The sequence below is a fragment of the Furipterus horrens genome, unplaced genomic scaffold (genome assembly GCF_987537825.1).
Source record: "Furipterus horrens unplaced genomic scaffold, mFurHor1.1.pri manual_scaffold_2, whole genome shotgun sequence".
Classification (NCBI taxonomy): domain Eukaryota; kingdom Metazoa; phylum Chordata; class Mammalia; order Chiroptera; family Furipteridae; genus Furipterus; species Furipterus horrens.
The window spans coordinates 159,273,290-159,295,119 of record NW_028327172.1 but is presented as its reverse complement, the minus strand read 5'-3'; the positions used below and the strand labels follow the sequence as shown (position 1 = coordinate 159,295,119).

Genomic DNA, 21,830 nt, shown 5'->3' with positions numbered 1-21,830 from the left:
GCTTATTGGGAATGACAAGTGGAGCCTGTGTATGATCTACAGACAATATGTGCATTATGTGGCAAATGTCCTCAGCTATTTTAGAGCTGCTGCTTTGTTCTCAGTGTCTTCTGATTGTTACCTGGTACCTGTAGTGCTGCAGCACCCTCACCAACTTCTGCTTTAAAAAAAAAAAATAAAACATTTTATCACTTTAGCATTCTTGCTTAATGCTAGAATGAATTTTTCAAATATCGTTTTTAATGCCACTTCCCTGCTTAAGGACCTGTATGGACCTTCTTACTCATTAAAGTTGTTTTTTTCAACACGCTTGGTCCTCCATAATCTGTCACCCTAGGATCCTACTACAAATTTGTTTACATGTTTATTATACCAAGTTTCATTCCACAGAGAATCAGGGGATCCCATGAGAGCACGTACCATGAAATAATGGAATAATATATTTAGAAATGAGGGAGGAACCCTGGAAATACAGAAATAAAGAGCAAAAGATTGAGACTAGGGAAGAAAACTTTGATGTATGGGTCATAGTTGCTGTAACTGAGGTTAAGCTTTAGCTCTGAACTGTTAGATCTCACTTGTTTTATTTCTTCCAACCACTTCTCCTCTTGTATAGAGTTCCCCCACCATGCTGTGTCCGGTAGCATTTCTGTGTGAGTGTGTGGGCACGCGTCTGTGTTTACTTATCATCTTTCCATATACCACCCATTATTCAAAGTTCATCTCATCTCATTTCTCCCCTCACATGAACCCGTCTTGTGTGTCCTGGCCCTCGTGGACCTCCTTCTTTGACTTCTGTAGCAGCTATTCTTGCTGTATGACAGTGTGAGCTTTTCCTGACCCATCTTTAGTGGTGGTCAGGAATTATGTTTTGGGCAAGCTTTCCCAAATAAAGTATTCTGAGAGATTTTTGTATATCTAAACTTGTTTGTTGATGGCTTCCTTCATTCCCATCATCATCCTGAAGTGGAGCCTGTGTCACCAGTATTCTTCCAGGTCCTCGAAAGATCGATTTTACTCTCCTTTGTCTTTCATTGGATCCTTCACAGAGCTGAGATTATAACATAGCCAGTGACTGGCAGGTAATTAAGCTTGTCTAGCTAGGCAATGTGTGTACAGGCAAAAAGCATGGCTTTAATATAATTGGGGCCTTCTAATATGGATCTTTTCAGATATACAGCTATGTAGATAGCTTAACCACTCTCCCAAGAAAAAGTAGACTTCGTAGAAAAGTGTTACAATTCTGAACTTTTTTGCCTTAAAGTACAATTGTGAATCAGTCCCCCTCATACTATCATTATTTCTAACTTTATATTCATGCTGTGGTTCTGGAATGAACCTTGGATAGCCCCAAAACCCATCTATTAAAACATCTTTACCTATAAGTAACCCTCCACTCACCAAATCGTGCAATAATTTAAACTCAAGGTTGCGCTACTAGTTACTTGAACTTGGTGAGCAGGAAAAATCTCCAGACCATTGGTGGAGGGCTTGGGGCAAAGAGATGAAAAGCTACCAGGGTGATACAAAAACTCATGTGAAATTAGCAAAGATGAGTTTTGCACACCTGGCAGTATCCACGGTCTGTTTAAGTGCTATGGCTACTTCTGCATGTCTCCATACAGACCGTCTGCAGACCCGGGAGGCTTGACTATGTCTGGGAAAATGCTACACTGTTTTGGACTACCTGTAGTAGTCAGAACAGATGTGGTTCCATATTATTTGCCATTAAAGAATTTTTTGTATCTTTAATCTTATCTATTGGTGTCATCCTTCATTTGTATTACCATCTGTAGTAATGTTTGGTGCAATCAGCATTTTTAAAAAACATACCTCAACTAAAAAGACTGAACTGAATAATCCTCATACATACATACTACAGGCATACCTCATTTGATTGTGCTTCATTTTATTGTGCTTCACAGACATTGCATTTTTTTTACAAATTGAAGGCCAGATCTCCACTGTGAAAAGATTACAACTTGCTTTATTGCATGCTAGCGTCATTGTGGTGGTCTGGAACTGAACCTGTAGTTTCCGAGGTATGCCTGAACTAACTTGAGACTATGTTGTTGCTATTAGAATTAATAAAAATGTACAGTAGTCCCTCTCTATATTGCGGTTCACTTATCACGGCCTCACTGTATCGTGGGATTTTTTAAAATATTATATTTAATTATTTATTGCAGATTTTTCGCTATATTGTGGGATTTTGTGGTACTGTATACATATGTTGTTAAAGTTACATAGGTTTAAGAGTGTAGAATATCTTTAAGAACATAAGTAGTATTTATAAAAGTGTTGAAAAGGTTAATAAGGGAGTGGGAAAGGTTAATAAAGGACTGGGAATGGTTTATAAGTGTGTGGGAAGGGTTTATAAAGCCTTAAAATATATATAAACACTAAAATAAATGTAAGGTTCCTACTTTGCGGATTTTCACCTATCATGGGGGGGGGGGTCTAGAATGTAATACCCGCGATAAGTGAGGGAATACTGTACATTTAAAGAGAGTCTAAATTTATATTAATTTTTGTTGGTACATGTGGTCTTACAGATGACAAAAGTGTAATTATTGTCATTTGAGGGGAAATCAGGATGGAAGGATCTGCACAGTTTTTTTGTTGTTTGTTTGTTTGTTCATTTGTTTGTTTTAATGATAGAAAAAGTCCTTGTTTTCATATACCCTTGGGTTCTAAAATTTATTCCAGATTTTCTTAACATGCCTTCAAGGCCCTTCCCAAACTAGCCCTTGTGTACTTGGGTAGCCTGGGCTCTTACTACTCTCCTGTCCTTCATTGTACTGAAAATCACCTTTTTTGCCTCTACATTTACCGTTGCCCCATACATCCTAACTCATCCTCAAGACTATTTTGAATCTCATCTGTGAAGTCAGCACTATCTTCTTAGATTTATTTTGTGTATATGTGTGCGCTCACTAATAAAGTAATCCTATTAGCTGGTGCTTTATGATATGAAAATCTTACATCCACTAGGTTTGTCAATACTTGTACTAGGTTATCAATACTTATACTGGGTTATCAATAAATACTTGCTGAAGAAAGGAGGGCAAAGATGATGTGCACATGAGAGTTCATAAATTTGTGTAGTAGCTTCTGGGTATTGTGATTGTTTAGGATTTATATCGACATTTGAAGATTGTTATTAACATCATTGACTTTGTGCTTTCTGTTATGGATGAAGGTGAGCAATGTTTGGTTAAATTATCTTGTGTGTTAATTCTGTATTAAAACTCAAAGATTTGGGTTTTAGCTCTACCACTAACTATACTTAAATTCACTAGTCCTACTTCCTTACCTGTAAATATATGAAGTTCAAACACATTTTCCTTCATTCATACATTTGTTCATTTAACAAGTATTTATGTTCTAGGCATTGTTATTTTTATATTTCAATTTTAATTTTTAAATAATTATAATGGTCTTTCTACTTATTGCATAAGCCTTTAGAAAATTCACCAAAATGTTTATTTTCCTGTTAGTTTGTTTGCCTTTTTCTTTTGAAAAACTGCACAAAATAGTCTTTCAAATATATGGTCCACTAGGGATTATAGTCTCAACTTTTTATCTATAAATAATTATATATTGACAGATAATTTAATCTTAACCCAACACCTGGATGATATACAGAAATTGCTTTTTGTCAGCCCCTTACCAGGGAAGCATTGGTTGCCGAATAGAATACTAACTAGACTGATATGCAAGATTAGCTATTTATTTTCCCAAATAGAGAAAGTCATAGAAAATAAGAAATTTCATGTAAATTTATGCAGTGGATGAGTTAGCTATAATTTCCAGGTACTCGTCTCCTTAAAATATATTTCTCCTGTATAAATAAAACATTTTTTTGCTTTTATTTTGCTCAGTGGAAAATTGATTATCTTAATTTTACCCCTATTCAAACACACTTATAAATGACTATGTGGCAAACTGAAGAGAGACATACAGATTCAGCATTTGAAGGTTTTTACTTCACAAGTGAATTTTATGAATCTAACTTGAGTAGTAAAATCAGGAACTAGTTCATTGATCTCCTAGTTAAAAAATGAAAGAAAAAAAAAGGAAAGCTTTTAAGTGAGAGCATGAGGATAATACACTTTCACTGTATGTGTCATGTTTTAGCACAGGTGGTATTAGGTTGGTGCTGAGAAGTTTTCTAGAGAGCAGGAAGAGTGAGCATTAGGAAATCATAAGTGAATTTGAAGTATCCTTTTTCATTCTTATTGTCTTTATTTAAGATGAAGATGGTAAAGATGTAGGAAATTGGTAATAACTGAGATTTTCATCCTTTCTATAACATAATCCACTTAAGATAGAAATTCTTATGGAGAATTTTAGAAGATGTATTTAAGCAATTTAAAATGATAGTTATCAATCTTTTTCATGATAAACCATTGCTTATTACATGCTGCATATCGTGATTTTTCTAATTTTAATTTGTAATTCATTTTAACTAAATTTGAAAATAGAAAGCTAAAACAAATAATAGAACATATTTAAGAAAACATGGTTCATCTTAAAGCTGACATTAAATTTTGTAAATAAAAACTTAATTTTGTTGCCATTATTATGGGAAAAGAACAAAGTTAATGATTCAAAATGTACACTTCTTAGAAAGCGGTTATTTGCTTATTTAGGTATACTCTTTTGTAAAATACTTTGTCTTTAAAAACTGAAAACTTCCCATCAAGAACAACTATGTGATTTTTCAATTAAATAATTATTGTGAGATTTCAAGGGAATGCAGGGGATAATTTAGACTTTATTTTCATTTTGAAGAACAAAAGATCTTCATTTACTGCTGTAAAGACTATTGAATGATTGCTTTGTTCCTTTCCTTTTCTTTGGGGGGTAGGTGGAAGTTTCTCAACCTGTATAGAAACTTTTTAGAATATTGGATTTTTAGTTGGCATTATGCCCTGACCTATTTGAGATGATTACTATTTGGGGCAATTTAAAAATAAGAAAAACATGGAAGTGTAGGTAATTTAAGTTTAGTGAGGTTTGGAGTATGTACTCTGATAATAGAAGCAAACTTTGACCTGAGTAATTAAAAAGAGGGCATACTGGAACCAGTCTTACAAATGCTTGAATGGTAATATTAGCTCTGTTTTCAAAGTTTTAAAGAGTTTTCATAAGCCAATGGAGTAAGAAAACTTTCCAGAGTATTGAATATCATTCATTGTGTAAATGATAGATTTTTTTGCTTGGCATACAAGGCATGACTTTTTCTATGAGTTGCTTTATTAATCCCATTATATTATATTTAAGTCTTCTTTGTTCTCAATATGAATTGTAAACTCAGTAAGATCGGAACACATCGTTAGTCTCTTGCTAAGTGATTTTCTCCCCAAAATCAAAATATTATTTTTAAGGAATAGATATTAAGAATTCACTATTTTTAATAATATTTTAATATACTAGGATGTAATAAATATCACAAAAAATATTTTGAGAGATTAGAATTTTAACCCAAAATCAAGTTGTTCTGATTAATATAGAGGTAACAGCTGAGGAAAGATCTAAGTCCCATTATAATTGAATAGATAACTCAGATACCAAATATACAAGATGCTTCTAGTCCAGCTATTTTGCTTTCAGAAAATTCAATAAAACTTTTTTCAGATAACCCAAAAGTTATCAATCTACTGCTCAGAATCAAGAAGTTGTTTTTTCCTTTTTTGTTTGCTATAAACCAATTTGTATATATCATGCACCCAAATGTCATGTTCAGAGGAAGTGAGTCAAAACTTTTAAGAGGCAGGTTAATTGAAAAGGACTTTAATAGAAGATCCACTTTGTTGCGATTATATTATCAATGTTGGATCATATTCATAAGAAAATAGCTACTAAGAAGAACTGTTAAAGAGCAGTTCTTGCTACTTGTTAATGTATTTTAAAGAATACTAATAATGGCCATATTTGTACTTTCAAAAGACAAAACAAATGAGCAAAATTTAACAGTGAACCCAGAATTAAAGATACCACAGCCCCTTGATGGTTTTTAGAACTAGTTGTTTACAGAGCAGTAGTCCTTTACATTTTTACATTTCTTCTTCCTGCCAAAGCATGTTTTAATTTTTCTCTTACTAGGCCCCATTTGGGAAGGAATTTATGTGCTTTTATGAGTAATGATAAATGTATGTATTGGTATCTAGCCACTAGTCTTATTTTTCCTAAAATGGTAACCCACACACATTTCAAAATTGAAAGTTCTCTTGATTCATACTGAGGTAGAAAACTGAGTCTAGGGTTTATTTCTAAAGCAACATCATACCTGGCCTTTATCAAAATTGTCGCTGAATTCTATTTCTAAATCATACCAGTTCTATAATTGATACTCAGAGGAGTTCATCAGTTTAGTATTAGAAATTCATCCTGATGGCTTGTCTTAGTTGCTTTTCTGTTGGAAAGGAAAGATAATTTTATTCAGTGTCTGTCTCTTGCCCCAAATAATTTGTACATTTATAATCCTTACCTGAGAGGGGCATTGTCTGGCCTTGACCGGAAGATGGCAAAACTAAAGATCTGCTGCTAACTTGTTCTGCTCTTAGGAAATTTGCTTAAACTACATAGGTCAGCATGTGTGTGCTTGCTTGTGCTTACTTGTAATCTGTAAGGTAAGAGTATTAGCTAATATTCTTTTTTAGTTGTGATAAAATACACAACACAAAATTTACCCTTTTAAACATTTCAGGTTTACATTACAGCAGTGTGAACTAGAACTATGTACACATCGTTATGCAAGTGATCTATCGAAATTTTGTAAAACTGATAAACTATACCCATTGAACAACTTTTTACTCTCTTCCCCCAGCCTCTTGCAATCACGATTCTACTTTCTGTTTCTAAGAGATTGACTGCTTTAGATACCTCATATGAGTGGAATCATACAGTATTTCTCTTTTGTGACTGGCTTATTTTCACTTAGCATAATGTTCTCAAGATTCACCCATGTTGTAGCATATGTCAGAATTTTCTTCCTTTTAAAGGTGGAATCCAGTGTATGTAGATACCACATTTTGTTTGTACATTCATCCCTCGAAGAACATTTAGGTTGGTTCCACCTCTTGGCTATGTGAGTAATGCTACAATGAACATAAGTCCAAATATTTCTTTGAAATCCTTTGTTAATTTTTAATATAACTTGTAGTTTTGATCACAAGAAGCAGTGGATCCAAACTGTTTTGTTCTCATTCTGACTATTGCCTTACCTGTGATAACAAAGAATTGGATCAAAATAATGAAAAATTCCAACAGTATGATTTTGTTTTTGTGACAGTATTCTTCAGCAAAATAATCTATATAACAACAACATTACATTACAGTAAGCATACAGAATGAAAAGTACAGGATAGAGATATTAAAGTGACAGTAATTAGTTGCTTAATAGCATATGAAATACCCCGTGAGTGAAGAATGAGCTTACACATGATTTCTATGCCATATAAACTTAAAAGTACCATGAGGGTAGATGACATGTTATTTTTAAAAGTGCAGATTCTCACACATTGAATATCACCAGTAGCATGTCACTGTAGTATATAAAAATAGAGAAAACCCCAAGTATGTAATTTAGTGTAATTATTTTAAAAGTTATATACCTCATATATGCAAACATGTCATTTCTGAATAATTAATGAACAAATTCAATTGATAATAAAACTAAAGTAACCGAGTTTCATAATTGAAGAAAAATAACAATTGAAAATTATAGCCAGCATAAGACAAGATGGTGTTACCTAAGTGATCTTTAAATTTTGAGTACCTGGTTTTAGTAATCCCTAATAATTTGGGTAATAGGTTCATAGTAAGTCGCTTTTATTGCTACATAAAAAATTAGAAGTCCAGGGAATTATTCATTGTTCTCCTTAAAGAATAACAAAATGTCTTGTGTTTTTGTGGTGAGTTTATGACCAATCTTGGCTCACTAGTGGACTGTGGACCATATATGCTTGGAGAATTGTACCTCTAAGACAGCATTTCTCTCTCCATATACATGCGCCTTTCAGGGGTATGCTGCCCAATTATGATAGTTAATTATACATAATTCGCCTTCCCTCTCAACTGTAATGTACACATTGTTACAGCAGTGGCTGACAGAAAGTTGAACAGAGTTAGTCCATGTGTTGTGGATTAAAAAGGTATTACTTGCTGCAAGTGAGAGTCACAGGATGAAGTCACCAGTGGTGAATCCCATGTTAGTTGGAACAATCAAAAACTTCACGAATATATCAGCCCTTATAAACTCATGGCAGTAATTCCAGACAAACCTGATCCAGTGCCAAAAGAGTGATGTAGTCAAGAGTGAAGTAATTATATTTCGTAGATAAAATGCAGTATCTCACATTTTTATAAATGAAGTGTGATGTTTGGCGCTGTAGTAGTAATTTTGTAGATTGTGAACACTTTTAAATGTCATTAAAATATTCTTGGAGCTCTGGCTGGGTGGTTCAGTTGGTTGGAGCATTGTATTGTGCACCAAAAGGCTGTGGGTTCGATTCCCAGTCGGGACACATACCAAGGTTGCGGGTTCTTTCCCCAGTTGGGGTCAGGGCACTTACAGGAGGCAACCAGTCAAAGTTTCTGTCACATCTCTCTCTCTCTCTTTCTTTCCCTCATCCCTCATCTCCCTCCATCTCTCCTTCTTCCCCACTCCCTCTGTCTCTCAAATCAAACACATCCTCGGGTGAGGATTTTTTACAAAATTCTTGGAGGGGATCTTTTATTTATTAACTTACATATAGTAATATTCACTGTCTGTGATATTCATTTCTGTGGGGTTTGACAAATACATAGAGTTTTGTATCCTACCACCATTAAAGGTTCCACCATCTCAAATATTTATTTCTTGCTGTCTCCGCCCAAACTTAGCTCATAGCAATCACTGATCTCTTTTCTGCCCCCTTTAAGTTTTCCTTTTTCATAATTTTATATAAATATAACAACTGAATATGGAGCCTTTGGAGGGGGTCTGTTCTTTTTTAATTAGTAAGATGTGTTTGTGATTCATTCATCATGTTGCATGTATCACTGTTGTTATTGTTGAGTAATATTCCATTCATCAGACTATTTAGTAGTTCATTTACAAAGCAGTCATTTTATTTATGCTTGAACCACCTTCCACAGGTACTCTGGTTCATTCTTTCATTGATACTTTCACCTTTTATAATCTTAATTATTTTTAAAATTTCAATTATATTGTTTTGCATGTTATCTTTTATGTTCTTCTAATATGAATACAGTAAGGAGATTTAACTCTATTGCACAAATTCACAAGGAGATTTAAATCTGTTGCACATTTCTGCCCAAGTTAGAATTTGGTTTGGAGAAAGCAAGAGAGTACTTAAGGATAAGACCACTAAACTGCTGGAATGTATTTTCTCAGCTTGCACAGTTCTGTTAATAATTATGATAAATATTATTGGAGACTTCTTCACATGCTTTTCTCATTTAGTGCTCACAGCAACATTGACTGGTAGATGGCAGTGTTTAAATTATATACAGATGAGGAAACAGGCTCGCTGAGTTAGTAAATTGTCTAAGTTCTCACAGCTAGCCACTGGTGGAACAATCAAATCAGGGCCTTGTGATTCATTAAAATTTTTGTTATTGTGAGAAGAATGGCAAAATGGGTTTGTAATTTGTGTTTTATTTAATATTTAGTGTAACTGTACCCCTGGCTGGTTTGGCTCAGTGGATTGAGCGTCGGCCTGCGAGCTAAGTGTCGCTGGTTCGATCTTCCAGTCAGGGCACATCAGAGAAGGGAAACTCTGACTCCAAAAAACCTCCGCTGCCTTGCGGCATACCTCTTCAGGGGAAAGGCTAAGGGAGTAAACCCCGACAGAAAATCCGGAGCCGGAGTCCCTAAGGCGGTTTGACATTGTAGTCAACACCGGCAACTCCTGCGGAGCACCTGAAACCAAGCTGTATTGACTCTGTCTTTCCCTTGGACCCTTCAGCTGCGAAGAGAGGGGGGGTCTGCTGCATGGGCAACAGCAGACCCTCCATATCACCCTGCCCAGGCTCTGTAGCTTCAGCTTCACTGGAGAGAACACTCCAGCATCATCGCAAGATGTCGATTCAACACGGGAGGAGACAGATACCGTGTCACTCCCGAGTTGGACTGCACAGCCATTCTCGGTGCTGCAGATAGACTCTTAAGAAGCTACACCATCGTCTCTCGAGACGGACGGCTGCCGACGACGAGTGTAACTGTCCTCTGGAAAGAAGAGAAAGAAAATCAACAGTGGGATGCAGTATTATTTAAAAGGGTGTTATGAAATTGTAGCATTCTCAGTATTCTGTTGGGATCTGTGAGATATTCATATATCAAGTAAGCAAGTGAGTAATCAAGTTAGGAAGAATAATGAATTTTGTGCAAGGCAGTTTTAGACGAAATTTTATTTTGCTAAACGTCTTGTTAATGGTAAAATGCTAAGTCATAGGCTCTTCTGCCATGCTATTGCATACTACTTTCTTCTTTTATAGCAATGATCAGCACACAGCAATTGTTCAGTCAATAGTAGTTGAATAAGTATTCCAAATTCTGAAGATCCTTCCAAATTTGGGACTTGCTGTTTGAGATTGAATATTCATGTGTCAGCCCTTTTGTCTGCCGTGCTTAACTGTGTTCACTTCATGTGTTATTTATATTGCCTCTTTATAGTCCTTCAGTCAAATATTCCTATTGTTTTGGAATGCCTGGAAAAAATAAAGAAGGCACTGAATGAAGTTCGGTTAAACTCTGCTAGATTTAAGAGGGAAATTCTGTAAACAGATGCCTTTTGTCTAAACTCTCTACTTGTTCCCCTGGATATTGCTTTGGGAACTCCTAACATCCTGCATTTCTTCTGTCTTCTCAGATTCCTTTGTGGTTAGGTGGCCAGAGCTGAAATGTGTTGCCTTTCTCTCATTCTATGCCTATTTCTATAAATGCTGGCTGTTAGGAAGGACAGGATGTTTCTGAATAGGATCTCTACAATTGAAGAGTTTTGGACCCTTGATCAAAGTTAAGGTTTTCAGTGGCAATTCAGCCAGTGCATATTAGGAGTGCACAAAATACTCTCTTTGGCCAGATACCAAAGAACCAAGTATATAAATCAGCATTAGGTCCAACATCACCATTAAGGAATAAGTTTCTAGGAAACAGAAATAAACTGAAAATAATCTAAGGTATTTCAGTTAGTATTACAGTATTATTAGCAGGAGCAGTGATGTTGTAACAGAACCCACAGGCTGCTCCAATTGTAACAGAACCCATGGGCTGTTCAGTTATGAGGGGCCCAGTTGCCCGCCACCAGAAGCATTAACTCTCAATACCAGAGTTTAGTAAAAAGAAAAAGAATTGTTTATTTAATGGTTATATAGATTTAGATTATTTGTGGATTTTTGCTGTTAAGTCTTATTTTCTTTAAAACACCCACAAACACATAGTTCTGCCTCCCCGTAACAAACCAGGCTAGTTTTAGAAAAGTCAGAGATACAGTTTTAGCTTTACTGGCAGCTCCTAATCATTCAATCCTGATTGGGGAGGTTTTGCTTGTGTTGTGGTGCCCTCCAGCTTTTAATACAGAACTGGGTGGAGTTCCCAGCCTCCTTGTAAACTGCATGGAGTTCTCCCTTTCCTTTCCAAGCGGCATGGTTTTCTCTCCTTCTCAAAGCCACATGGTGTTCTTCTCCTAAAATGTCTGCCGCTTATTTTTAAATCCCTGACTGCATCCTGTGACGCAGTGGGCATGTGAATGATCATTCACAGAACCTCACACAGGCTGTGTGTGCTCTTGCCACACCATTCCATGGTCCAAAACCCCTCCCATCTTCCTGGGGCCTTGGGAGAATCAAAGCCATTTGCGTAACAAAGACACTGGCCACTAGCCACAGGCATGTGAAGGCATCCTGAAAGCTGTTTCCTTTCCCCATCCCCCAACCCGCAGGCTCTGGGGATTTTTGGAGACCCCCATTCTGTAACAGTTTCTCAGCACTGTCAGCTGCTCTCCTGTGTTTACTGTTCTGCATATTTGCATTAGAATATAGATGTTCACTTTCAGCAGGCACAGTCAATAATATCATTAACCTTTTTGTTCTTAGAAGTCAGAAAAAAAGATTCAATAATTTTTTCTCTTTGTAACTTTGTACCTGGGATTTATAGCTTAGATAAATCTGAAAAATCAGTCCAACTCTTTAACTACTGAACACAGATGGCAGTCAATAGCAATTAGAACTTTTATTTTAAATTTGAAAACTGAAGTATGATCTCAGTGCTTTTTTCACGGTCTTTATATTGTTTGTCAGGATCAGAAAGAATTTATCGTGAATTTTGAAATTTTTCCTTCTCATGAAATTTTGAGGTGTCAAAACTGACATTCTGCTTTTTAATTCATATACTATGGGAAGACTTCTGTTTTAAAATTCTAAATAGAATTAAATTACTAAAATCTAAATATCACTCTTAAGTTTGTTTTATTTATTTTTATTAATGCTATGTGGTATACAGGAACATATAAATAAAGTTAATTCTCTATATTTAGACTTTGAAAGAATTTCTTCATAATAATCACTGACTGGCCAGCAATCAGGATCATTCACTCCTTCATCCATTGCATGGAATATGGCTTCCCCCTCTGCTCTCTACTGAGGTGATTGAAATTGTCGCGTTCCCTTTTATTTTATAACATTTAAAGTCTTTGGCCTAATAACACATACTAAGGAGCTAAGTGAAAATTTCTTACTTTCTGTATAGTACAGGAAAATATTTTTGCTATTACTTCCGGCCAAGATGGAGGCATAGACAGACATGCTGCGTCTCCCCCCACAACTAAGAAGGAATACAACTACCTCAGAACTAGAAACAACCAGAAGTTCCAGAGGATCAAGCTGCATGGAGGTCCAGCAAGCAGAGATGTAGAGAAGAAGTACTCATTCAGATGGGTGGGAGGGACGGAGCTGGGGTAAAGAGGACTCAGTGTGGTGGCAACAGCAGTGGTGGCAGGGGCAGACCAGCAGAAAGCGAAGCGCAGTCACACATTTTGAGGTCGGGAGGGACATCTGCAGAGTGTTCCCAGCTCCTCACTGGACTGAGCAGCTCAGGGTCCCAGCACCTGGGAATATCGAGCCTCATTTCTTCTGACTGTGCAGACCGGTGGGGGTTGGGGTGAAGGCGTAAACTGCCAGTCTCTCAGTAGAGTCTGCTTGTTTAAAGGGCCTCCAGGGTCCTAGAATGTCCCCGGACCCCTACTCTGGGAATGATGGCCATGGCAGCAGCTGGAGGGGTGCCAGTCTGGTGCAGAGGTGGGAGGGGTGCCTGGAAAAGGGGTGAGTGCTGGGCAGGCGGCATTATTCCCTCTCAGACCCCTCCCCCACATACAGTGCCACAACGTGGTGATACAGGTCGCCTGTACTGATGAATCCCTAGGGCTCCACCCCTTACAACGTAACAGGAGCGACAGCTCTACCTGGGACGTGGAGGCAAACAAACACAGGAGCCTGTCAGAATGAGGAGATAGAGAAGTATGGGCCAAAAGGAGGAGTGGATCAAGGTTCCAGTGGGAGAACTAAGTGACGAAGAGATAGCCAACCTAACAGACGCAGAATTCAAAACACTGATGATAAAGACGCTCACAGGCTTGACAGATATGCTTGAGTACGGCAAACGCATAAGAGAAGAAGTGAAGGCTATGCTAAGTGAAACGAAGGAAAATCTACAAAAAAACCAATGGTGAAGGGAAGGAAACCGGGCTTCAAATAAATGATTTGGAACATAAGAAAGAAAAAAACGGTCAACCAGTGCAGAATGAGGAAACAAGAATTGAAAAAAATGAGGAAAACTTCTAAAATTTTGTGAAGGAGATGGATATACAGGTCTGGGAAGCACAGAGGGTCCCGTGCGAGCTGGACCCAGAGGGAACCACACCAGGACACATCATGACTGAGATGCCAAAGGTGAAAGCTAAAGACAGAGTCCTGGGGGCAGCAAGAGAGAGGCAGAGAGTTGCCTACAGAGGGGTGCCTATAGGACTATCAGCTGATTTCTCAGAGGACACTTTGCAAGCAGAAAGGGACTGGCAAGAAGTATTCAATGTCATGAAAGGTAACCCGCAACCAGGATTACTCTATCCAGCAAAGCTGTCATTTGGAATGGAAGGGCAGATGAAGTGCTTTCCAAACGAGGTAAAGCTAAAGGAGTTCATCATCACCAAGCCATTATTATATGAAATGTCAAAGGAACTTACTTAAGAAAAAGAAGATCAAAACTATGAACACTAAAATGACAACAAACTCACAACTATCAAAAACTGAATCTAAAATATAAAAACAAAATCCAACTAAGGAAACCAGAATAGGAACAGAATCACAAGTATGGGGATCATTTGGAGGGTTATTAGCTGGAAGGGGCGAGGGGGAGAAATGGAAAAATGGTGCAGGGATTAAGAAGCATAATTGATTGGTACAAAATAGACGGGATGAAGTTAAGGATAATATAGGAAAGGGTGAAGCCACAGAACTTATATGCACGACCCATGGACATGAAGTAAGAGGGGTGGGAATGCTGGAGGGAAGGGGGGTACTGGGCAGAGGGGAACAAAGGGAAAAAAAATTGGAACTACTGTAACAATATAATCAATAAAATATACTTAAAAAATATTTTTTTCTTTCACCTCCCCCATATCAACCCTCCTCTCCATTTCTCAGAGATGTCCTAGAGTTATATAACTTTAATTTTTCTTTTAATAAAGTCTCAAGTGTGTTACATTTTTTATCAAGACATTTTTTGCTGTCTCAATTTTAACAACAGGATTTCAGTTTTGTTTTTTTGGTTTTTGTTTTTGGTTTTGCTGTGGTTGTGAATGTCTCAGGAAGAAAAACAAGTAAAGGAAATACACCATGTATTACATGAGAAAACATGATGAATTGAAGTTGACTGGGTATGGTATAATAACAAATATATTTGCTCTTTGACCGTGGTTCCTGACACTGCACTCCTAAAACGCTTGCAGTTTCCTGAGTGTTAGAAGTGTCTTGCTCTTAAGGAGCCTGCCCAGCACACTTGAGTTTATGCTAAAGAAGTGACTGACTCAGGCTGGGATCTCTAGGTAACTTCAGAACGGGAACTGGTCACCAGAAGGACCGAACACATGATTAGAGGATGGGAACTTTTAGTCCCACGCTCACATCTCTAGGGAGGAAATTGGGGCTGGAAAGAAAGATACAAGAACTCTTGAACGATAAAGTGTCAAGAATTTCTGTGTTGGTGAATGCCTCGATGTGCTGGGAAGGTGGCTCACCTGGAGAGACCATGGAAGCTGTGCACCTGTCCCCACTCCATACCTTGTCCTATGCATCTGTTGTGTTGGGTTGTTCCTGAGTTGTATCTTTAATAATTAGAATGGTAATCATAACTGTCATGAGTTCTGTGAGTCATTCTAGAAAATTGTCAAATCTGAGGAAGGGGTCATGAGAATCTCTGAATTCATAGTCAGCCAGGCAGAAGTGCAGGTAACTTGGAGATCCTGTTTACAGGTGGCAACTGAACTATGCATATTCTAGTGGGACTTTTTACCCACGGGGTCTATGTTAACCCTGCGTAGTGTCAGAATTGAATTGAATTGATAGAGACTCATTTGGTGCTGGAGAATTGATGTTGAAAACACACCATGTGTTTGGAGCCACAGACCAGGTAAGAGGAAGTAGAGGAGGTTCCAGTAGAGAAAACAGCGGGTGCGAAAACTCCGAGGTGGCAAGGGGCTTGACTTGTTCCAGCACCCAAAGGAGTGTGGTTTAGAAGGTTGGAAGCAGGTAATAGGCACAATTAGAACTGAAACATTTAAAAAATGTAAAACCAACATTCTAATCACAACAGAGAATAGGAGTGATCAAAAGGAGGTGAAGAGTGGTTACAGGGAGATTCACGAGGAAGCTGGTGCAACATTCACACAGGACAGAATAGAGGCTTGGGAAACCCAGGGAGTGGGAATGTTTTATGACATTTATAAAATATAGTTGATTCTGATATAAGAGAAGATCTAGCGTATGTCCAGGTTAAGTTATTTAGCCATCTAAATCACAGCTTTGAAAATGGGAACAATAACTTTTTTTCTTCCTACTTCATACGGTTTGGAGAGCAATCAAGTAAGATAATGTATGTCAGAGCACTGAGTAAATTTGTTATAGGCGAGTGCTACTTCTCATCTGTTTCTTTCCGTCATCGAAACTGAAAAAGTAAAAACTACCTAGGTTACATTTCGTTTTCAGATATTTATTTTCATCTGTCCTACTTATAATTGAATCCTCTAAGTAATTGTTTTAGGGAAGTTAATTCCTATTTTAGGCACAATATTTTCCTTAGAAGTTTTGAAACTGTATTTCAGGAACAGCCATTTCATAGAGGTGACCCTGATCTCTGTGTGTGTGTGGCCTACTTTTTCTTTTATTTCTCAGCGCTGCAACAGAGGAGTGTGGGTGTGAAAGTGGGTGTTCTTGGTTCTTGTTTTGAGTTGGGAGGGTGGAGAGAGGTGGGAAAATGGTAAGTCAGAGAGAAGTAGTTACAGTTTCCAACCTGGAAATACCTGAAGAGAGAGTATATTGAAAGGGAGGCTCCATAGTCAGTTACATGTTAGGGGATCCACAAGTCGAAGACAATTCTATCAGATGTTAGGCATTTAGCAGAGCCAGTGGAGTCAGTTCACTCTTATTTTGGCTGTTCCTCAGAATTAGCAAAACGTGGCTTTCATTTTAGGGCTTATGTGGGTAGCTGTCCTAGAACAGTTTATCATCACGGCAGGGACTTTGTCTTGTTTACTGGTGCATCCCCAGAACCTATTAGTATATCTGGCACATATAATAGCTCCTTGTTGAATAAAGGTATTTTCTTAAGGCACCTTCACAATATTTACTAAACTGCTTTCTTAGACCATATTTAACATGTCCAATTATGCTTCTGCCCATATTGATTCTCTGGAGTATATTCACATGTACTCCCAACAGTCAGTTGGTTCTTCTTCCTTAACATCTCTCATTCCTGCCCCTACCTCCATCTCCACTCACATATTCTTCATTGAATCAATACCCTGTCTCACTTAGATTGTGTTTTTAAACTGATGTCCTACCTTCGAATCATATTTCCTTTAACCAGCCTTCCCATTGCTGCCAGGGTGCCAGTATTTCTAAGGCACACATTTAATTACTCTCCTGCTAAAATACTTAAATCGTTTCCTTTTATAGTAGCGAGTTTACAGTGATGGTGTCCCGACACACTGAGGTGTCACAATCAGTCGGGAGGTGATAGATGTATCAGAGTATTTGTGCTGTCTCTCATGAAAATGAGTCCAGAAGCTCTGTAGAGTCCTTTATACTTTTTAAATATAAAGGTTACCTGAGGCCAAAAATCTTGAGAATTATTTTTGAGTCTGTACTGTCTCCACTTTCAGACACAGTAAATTCCTTTAAGAGCATCTAGCTGGAAAATTGGAAGTATCTTGTAGCCCAGGAGATTAGTGTTTGTGAGTATATGATGACATTCAATTTTTGTTGATATCCCTGATTATTTTTAAGTAGACCGTGCAGTATGCTATCAAGTGTGCTGCTGACTGCTTCTGATGGCAGCCTTCCCCCTGCTCGGATATTTGTTTCCAGACCTTTTATTTTTAGCAAGGAGCATTACCAGAAAAGCAATAAGGGACTTAAGCAGTGATGACTAATCCTTCTTTTCTTTGTATCTTTTTTCTTTTGTTATGTTTCAAGGTTATCAAGTGAGAGCTGTTCAAAAATTACAGGAATTCTATAATGGCCTGCATAGTTAGTTGCTATGCACTTTTAAGTTTCTAGTTTCTGGGAAAGAGCATTTGAAAACAAAATATCATTGAAGTTTGTCTCACATGGTGTGAAGAAGAATTATAAAGATGACAGTTGAAAGAAACTCATCCAGATCTTTTTTGACCTACTTATAATCTTTTAAATGCATGTGGAAATACTTATTTGTGTTTCTTATCAACTAGGTGACAAAACCAGCATGCCAGAAATAAATTTGTTATAAGTGATGTTTATTACATAAATAGGTAGTAAGTTTATTTTAACATTGAATCCCTTTGTTCCTTGACGAAAATAAACTACTAAACCCAGTGCAAAAGAAGCTCAGCTTCGTACCTAGTTGTATGAAAGTGGATAGTTCCCAAGTTCTTCCATATGTTAGTACTTTTCTTCTCTTTGTATTTCTTTCCTTTCCCATTGTTACTCTCCCATTGACTTTATACTTACAGTTGAATTTAGAAGACCCTGTATTGTTAATGAGTTTGTACATATTTGATTGACATTTTAAAACTTAATTATGGTTGTTATAAAGTGATCAAAGTCATCAGGCAAAAAGGGTGTCTGTACTCTTCTGGCTTTTTATATTTTCACCTAATATTTTGGGTAATTTTGAAATTTACATGTGTGTGGACAGGAGCATGAAAGCCACTTTGTTTTATATTTCTTTGATAGTTGAGTTACATGGAAGTAAGAAAACTTATAATTTTCCCCAATATTGCATTTGAGAGACAATGGTGACTTACTTTCAGGACCGTATTATATTTCATTATGTTGTTGAAATGACATGTTTTCTTTCTCTTTGTAAACAATTATGGTTCTTAAAGTCGTATAGAGGTTTTTACCAGTATAAAGGGCTTCTAATTTGAGGATCTCAATTAGAGGAGTATTTATTTGTACCTAGAAATAAAGACCTGATTATTCATCAGCTGTTTCTTAAACCATAATATCTCTTGTGTTTTCTTAGGCCAAAGATGAAGAAGAAGCCTTTCTGGATTGGAGTGATGATGATGATGATGGGTTTGATCCAAGCACACTTCCAGATCCAGATAAGTACAGAAGTTCTGAAGAATCAGATAGTGAAGATATGGAAAATAAAATAAGGTATGTTTTTACTGTTGATGACATTAAGTATACAAGTCTCCTTTTAATTCTATAGATGTTATAAAGACAAATGTCTCATGCTCTTATCATCATTTTATGGGCTCGCTTATTGTTTCTGTAATCCCTGTTAACAGATATGAGTATTATAAAACTTATATTTTCTTTTTTTTTATTCTTTTTTCCTTCTTATCTCCTTTTTGTGTGTGAATCCTTTATGCTTATGTATTTGATGCACTAGGGTATATTTAATGCAAACAGGCAGGATTTTATTTGGATTCACTGTCAAAGGACTCCATTCAGAGTGTTGTTAAAAATTGTCTCTGAATTTGAAAAAGGGACCATTATATTTTCACATTTTGTGATATAAAATTAAGCAACAAATGCATAAAATAATGGAAAGCTTACACATAAACAGCCTTTGACAAATTCTCTAAATTTAAAATCTGTTCATTTGTAATGTAGACTGATTTGCTACCATGTCCAAAACAAATGAAATGTGATGAATTGTATAATAGTATGATTTACTTAGCATTTGTTTTCAGAGTACTGTATGTTAGGTTACATTGAGATTCTATTGATTTAAAAGTCGAGGACATTGAACTTTGTGGACATTTTAAACCAACACTGCTGTTTGGGCAGAAGGTAGTACTAATGACAAATGAAGTTAATATGATTGAAGGGAGGAGGAAGCTTGATGAAACCCCTAAGTGCTAGGCCAGGTAGAATTGGAGAAATAGGCCACAGAGAGACATAACTGGTTTTAAGTAAGAGCATTTTGAAAAGATCTTAAAAAGATGATCCCCTAAGGAGAAAATGCTGTAGGGAGGTCGTTTTAGAGCTACTTTTCATTTTAATCTTGTGTTCATTTAAATATAGAATTATTTTTGTAATAGTGAAAATTATGTCCAAGATATAGTCTTCCCAAATGATGCCAGCAACTTGAGACATTTGCTATTGGACTTAGGTAGTGGATATAATAATTTTATAGTGTATTTGCCAACAAGGTAGTGGGAAATAGCTTTACCTAATGCAAGAGGCGCCACAGGTGAAAAGGTTTGATTGGGATTTAGAAAGATATACGTGTGCAGTACAGCTAAATAATTTAGGTTCAGGGCATGTTCCTAATCTTTAGAAATTGACTTTTAAGAGTAAATATACACACTGCTTCAGAAAGTTCCTTAATGTACATGTCAAAACCTAAACTATCAATATGCTTAACTTTGCTACTCCTTCTGTTCTTACATAAATGTTTCTCTTTGAGAGTGGTTTATGGGATCTCTGTTTTGATAGATGTGATCTAACTTAACACATATGACTTTATATCATTAATGTTTCTGTGTAATTTTACTCTCTGTAGTGAACATTAATTGGTTTTTAAGAGTTTGTCCTGCAGCCATATTTTGTGCATCTAACATACTTCTGAAATAGAACCAGCCTTTTAAAGTCGTTGTCAAGATGTCACCATTCCTTCTGTATCTGATTCATAAGAATTTTTTTCCTAATTTTTTTAAGGATAGTTTCTGGGTTATCCTTAATCTGTGTATAGCAGACATTTCATTTCATTCTTCTGACATTTCTTACTCTCAGAGTGACATTTCCTTGCTACCACATAGTTAATATGATCTGTTGCCTAATAGCTGTATGTGTATTAGCCTCTTAATTAGCCTGTAAATGCTTCATAGATAGAAACTCAGTCTTTTTGTACCAATACATCCCACTCCAGCCACTACTCCTGTCCCCTATGTTAATGTCATGGACACAAAGAAGACCCAGAAATATTTGAATTGATTGATTGGTGAAAGAGATTTAAAGAGTAACATAATGATAAGCAGCTATGCAGTTGGCCCTAAATAGCTTAAATGATGATACAAGAGATGACAGAACAGATGGATGGAGAATTGGAAGAAACCAAGTTCAGATAGTACAATGGTGATGGACATGAAAGTAGAAGTAGCTTGAGATGACAAAGCATTCTAATTTAAAGGGAAAATATTTAAGCATGACATGAAAATTAAAATGATTGTAATTTCAGGCACAGCTAGTAGTAACTCCGCATTAGTGGAAATTGAAAGGAATTGATAAACTTATCTTAAGATGAAGAAAAATTCTTTTGTTGAAGAGAATATCAACAAGGGCTTTATTCCTTTATCCATTTATTTATTTATTTACTTATTTATTTTAATTTTATTTTTTGGTTTTTCAATTACAGTTGTCCCATTTTTCCCCTATTGCTCCCCCCCACCCAGCCCATCCCTTCTCCCACAATCATATCCCTCCCCGTTGTCCATGTCCATGAGTCGTTTATACACGTTCCTTGACTAAACCCTTCCCTTACTTATCCCACTTCTCTCCCTACCCCCACCCCCTTATTGACTGTTATTCTGCTCCTTGTCCTATTTAGTTCGTTTGTTTATGTTGTTCTTTAGTTTCCTGTATTAGGTGATATCATATGATATTTTTCTTTCTTTGCCTGGCTTATTTCACTAAGCATAATTCTCTCTAGTTCCATCCATGTTGTCGCAAATGACAGGAATTCCTTCTTTCTTTCTGCTGCATAGTATTCCATTGTGTAAATGTACCACAGTTTTTTGATCCACTCATCTACAGATGGGCACTTAGGCTGTTTCCAGAACTTAGCTATTGTAAACAGTGTTACTATGAACATAGGGGTGAATAAGTTCTTCTGAATTAGGGTTTTAGGATTTTTCGGGCATCATCCTAGCAGTGGAATCGCTGGTTCAAAAGGCAGTTCCATTTTTAGTTTTTTGAGGAAATTCCATACTGTTTTCCATAGTGGCTGCACAAGTCTGCATTCCCACCAACAGTACAGTAGGGTTCCCGTTTCTCCACATCCTCGCCAGCACTTGTTTGTTGATTTGTTGATGATGGCCATTCTGACTGGTGTG

General features: G+C 36.8%; 1 protein-coding gene across 1 annotated transcript in view; it reads left to right on the top strand.

Annotated features, from left to right (window-relative positions):
- LOC150019815 (putative ATP-dependent RNA helicase DDX10) overlaps positions 1 to 21,830 on the top strand; it is a 313,984-nt gene that overhangs the window by 248,103 nt on the left and 44,051 nt on the right. Inside the window, exon 17 of the mRNA XM_090266690.1 lies at positions 18,788 to 18,924. Within this exon, the coding sequence (XP_090122816.1) occupies positions 18,788 to 18,924 (137 nt within the window). The remainder of the gene's footprint in view (positions 1 to 18,787; positions 18,925 to 21,830) is intronic.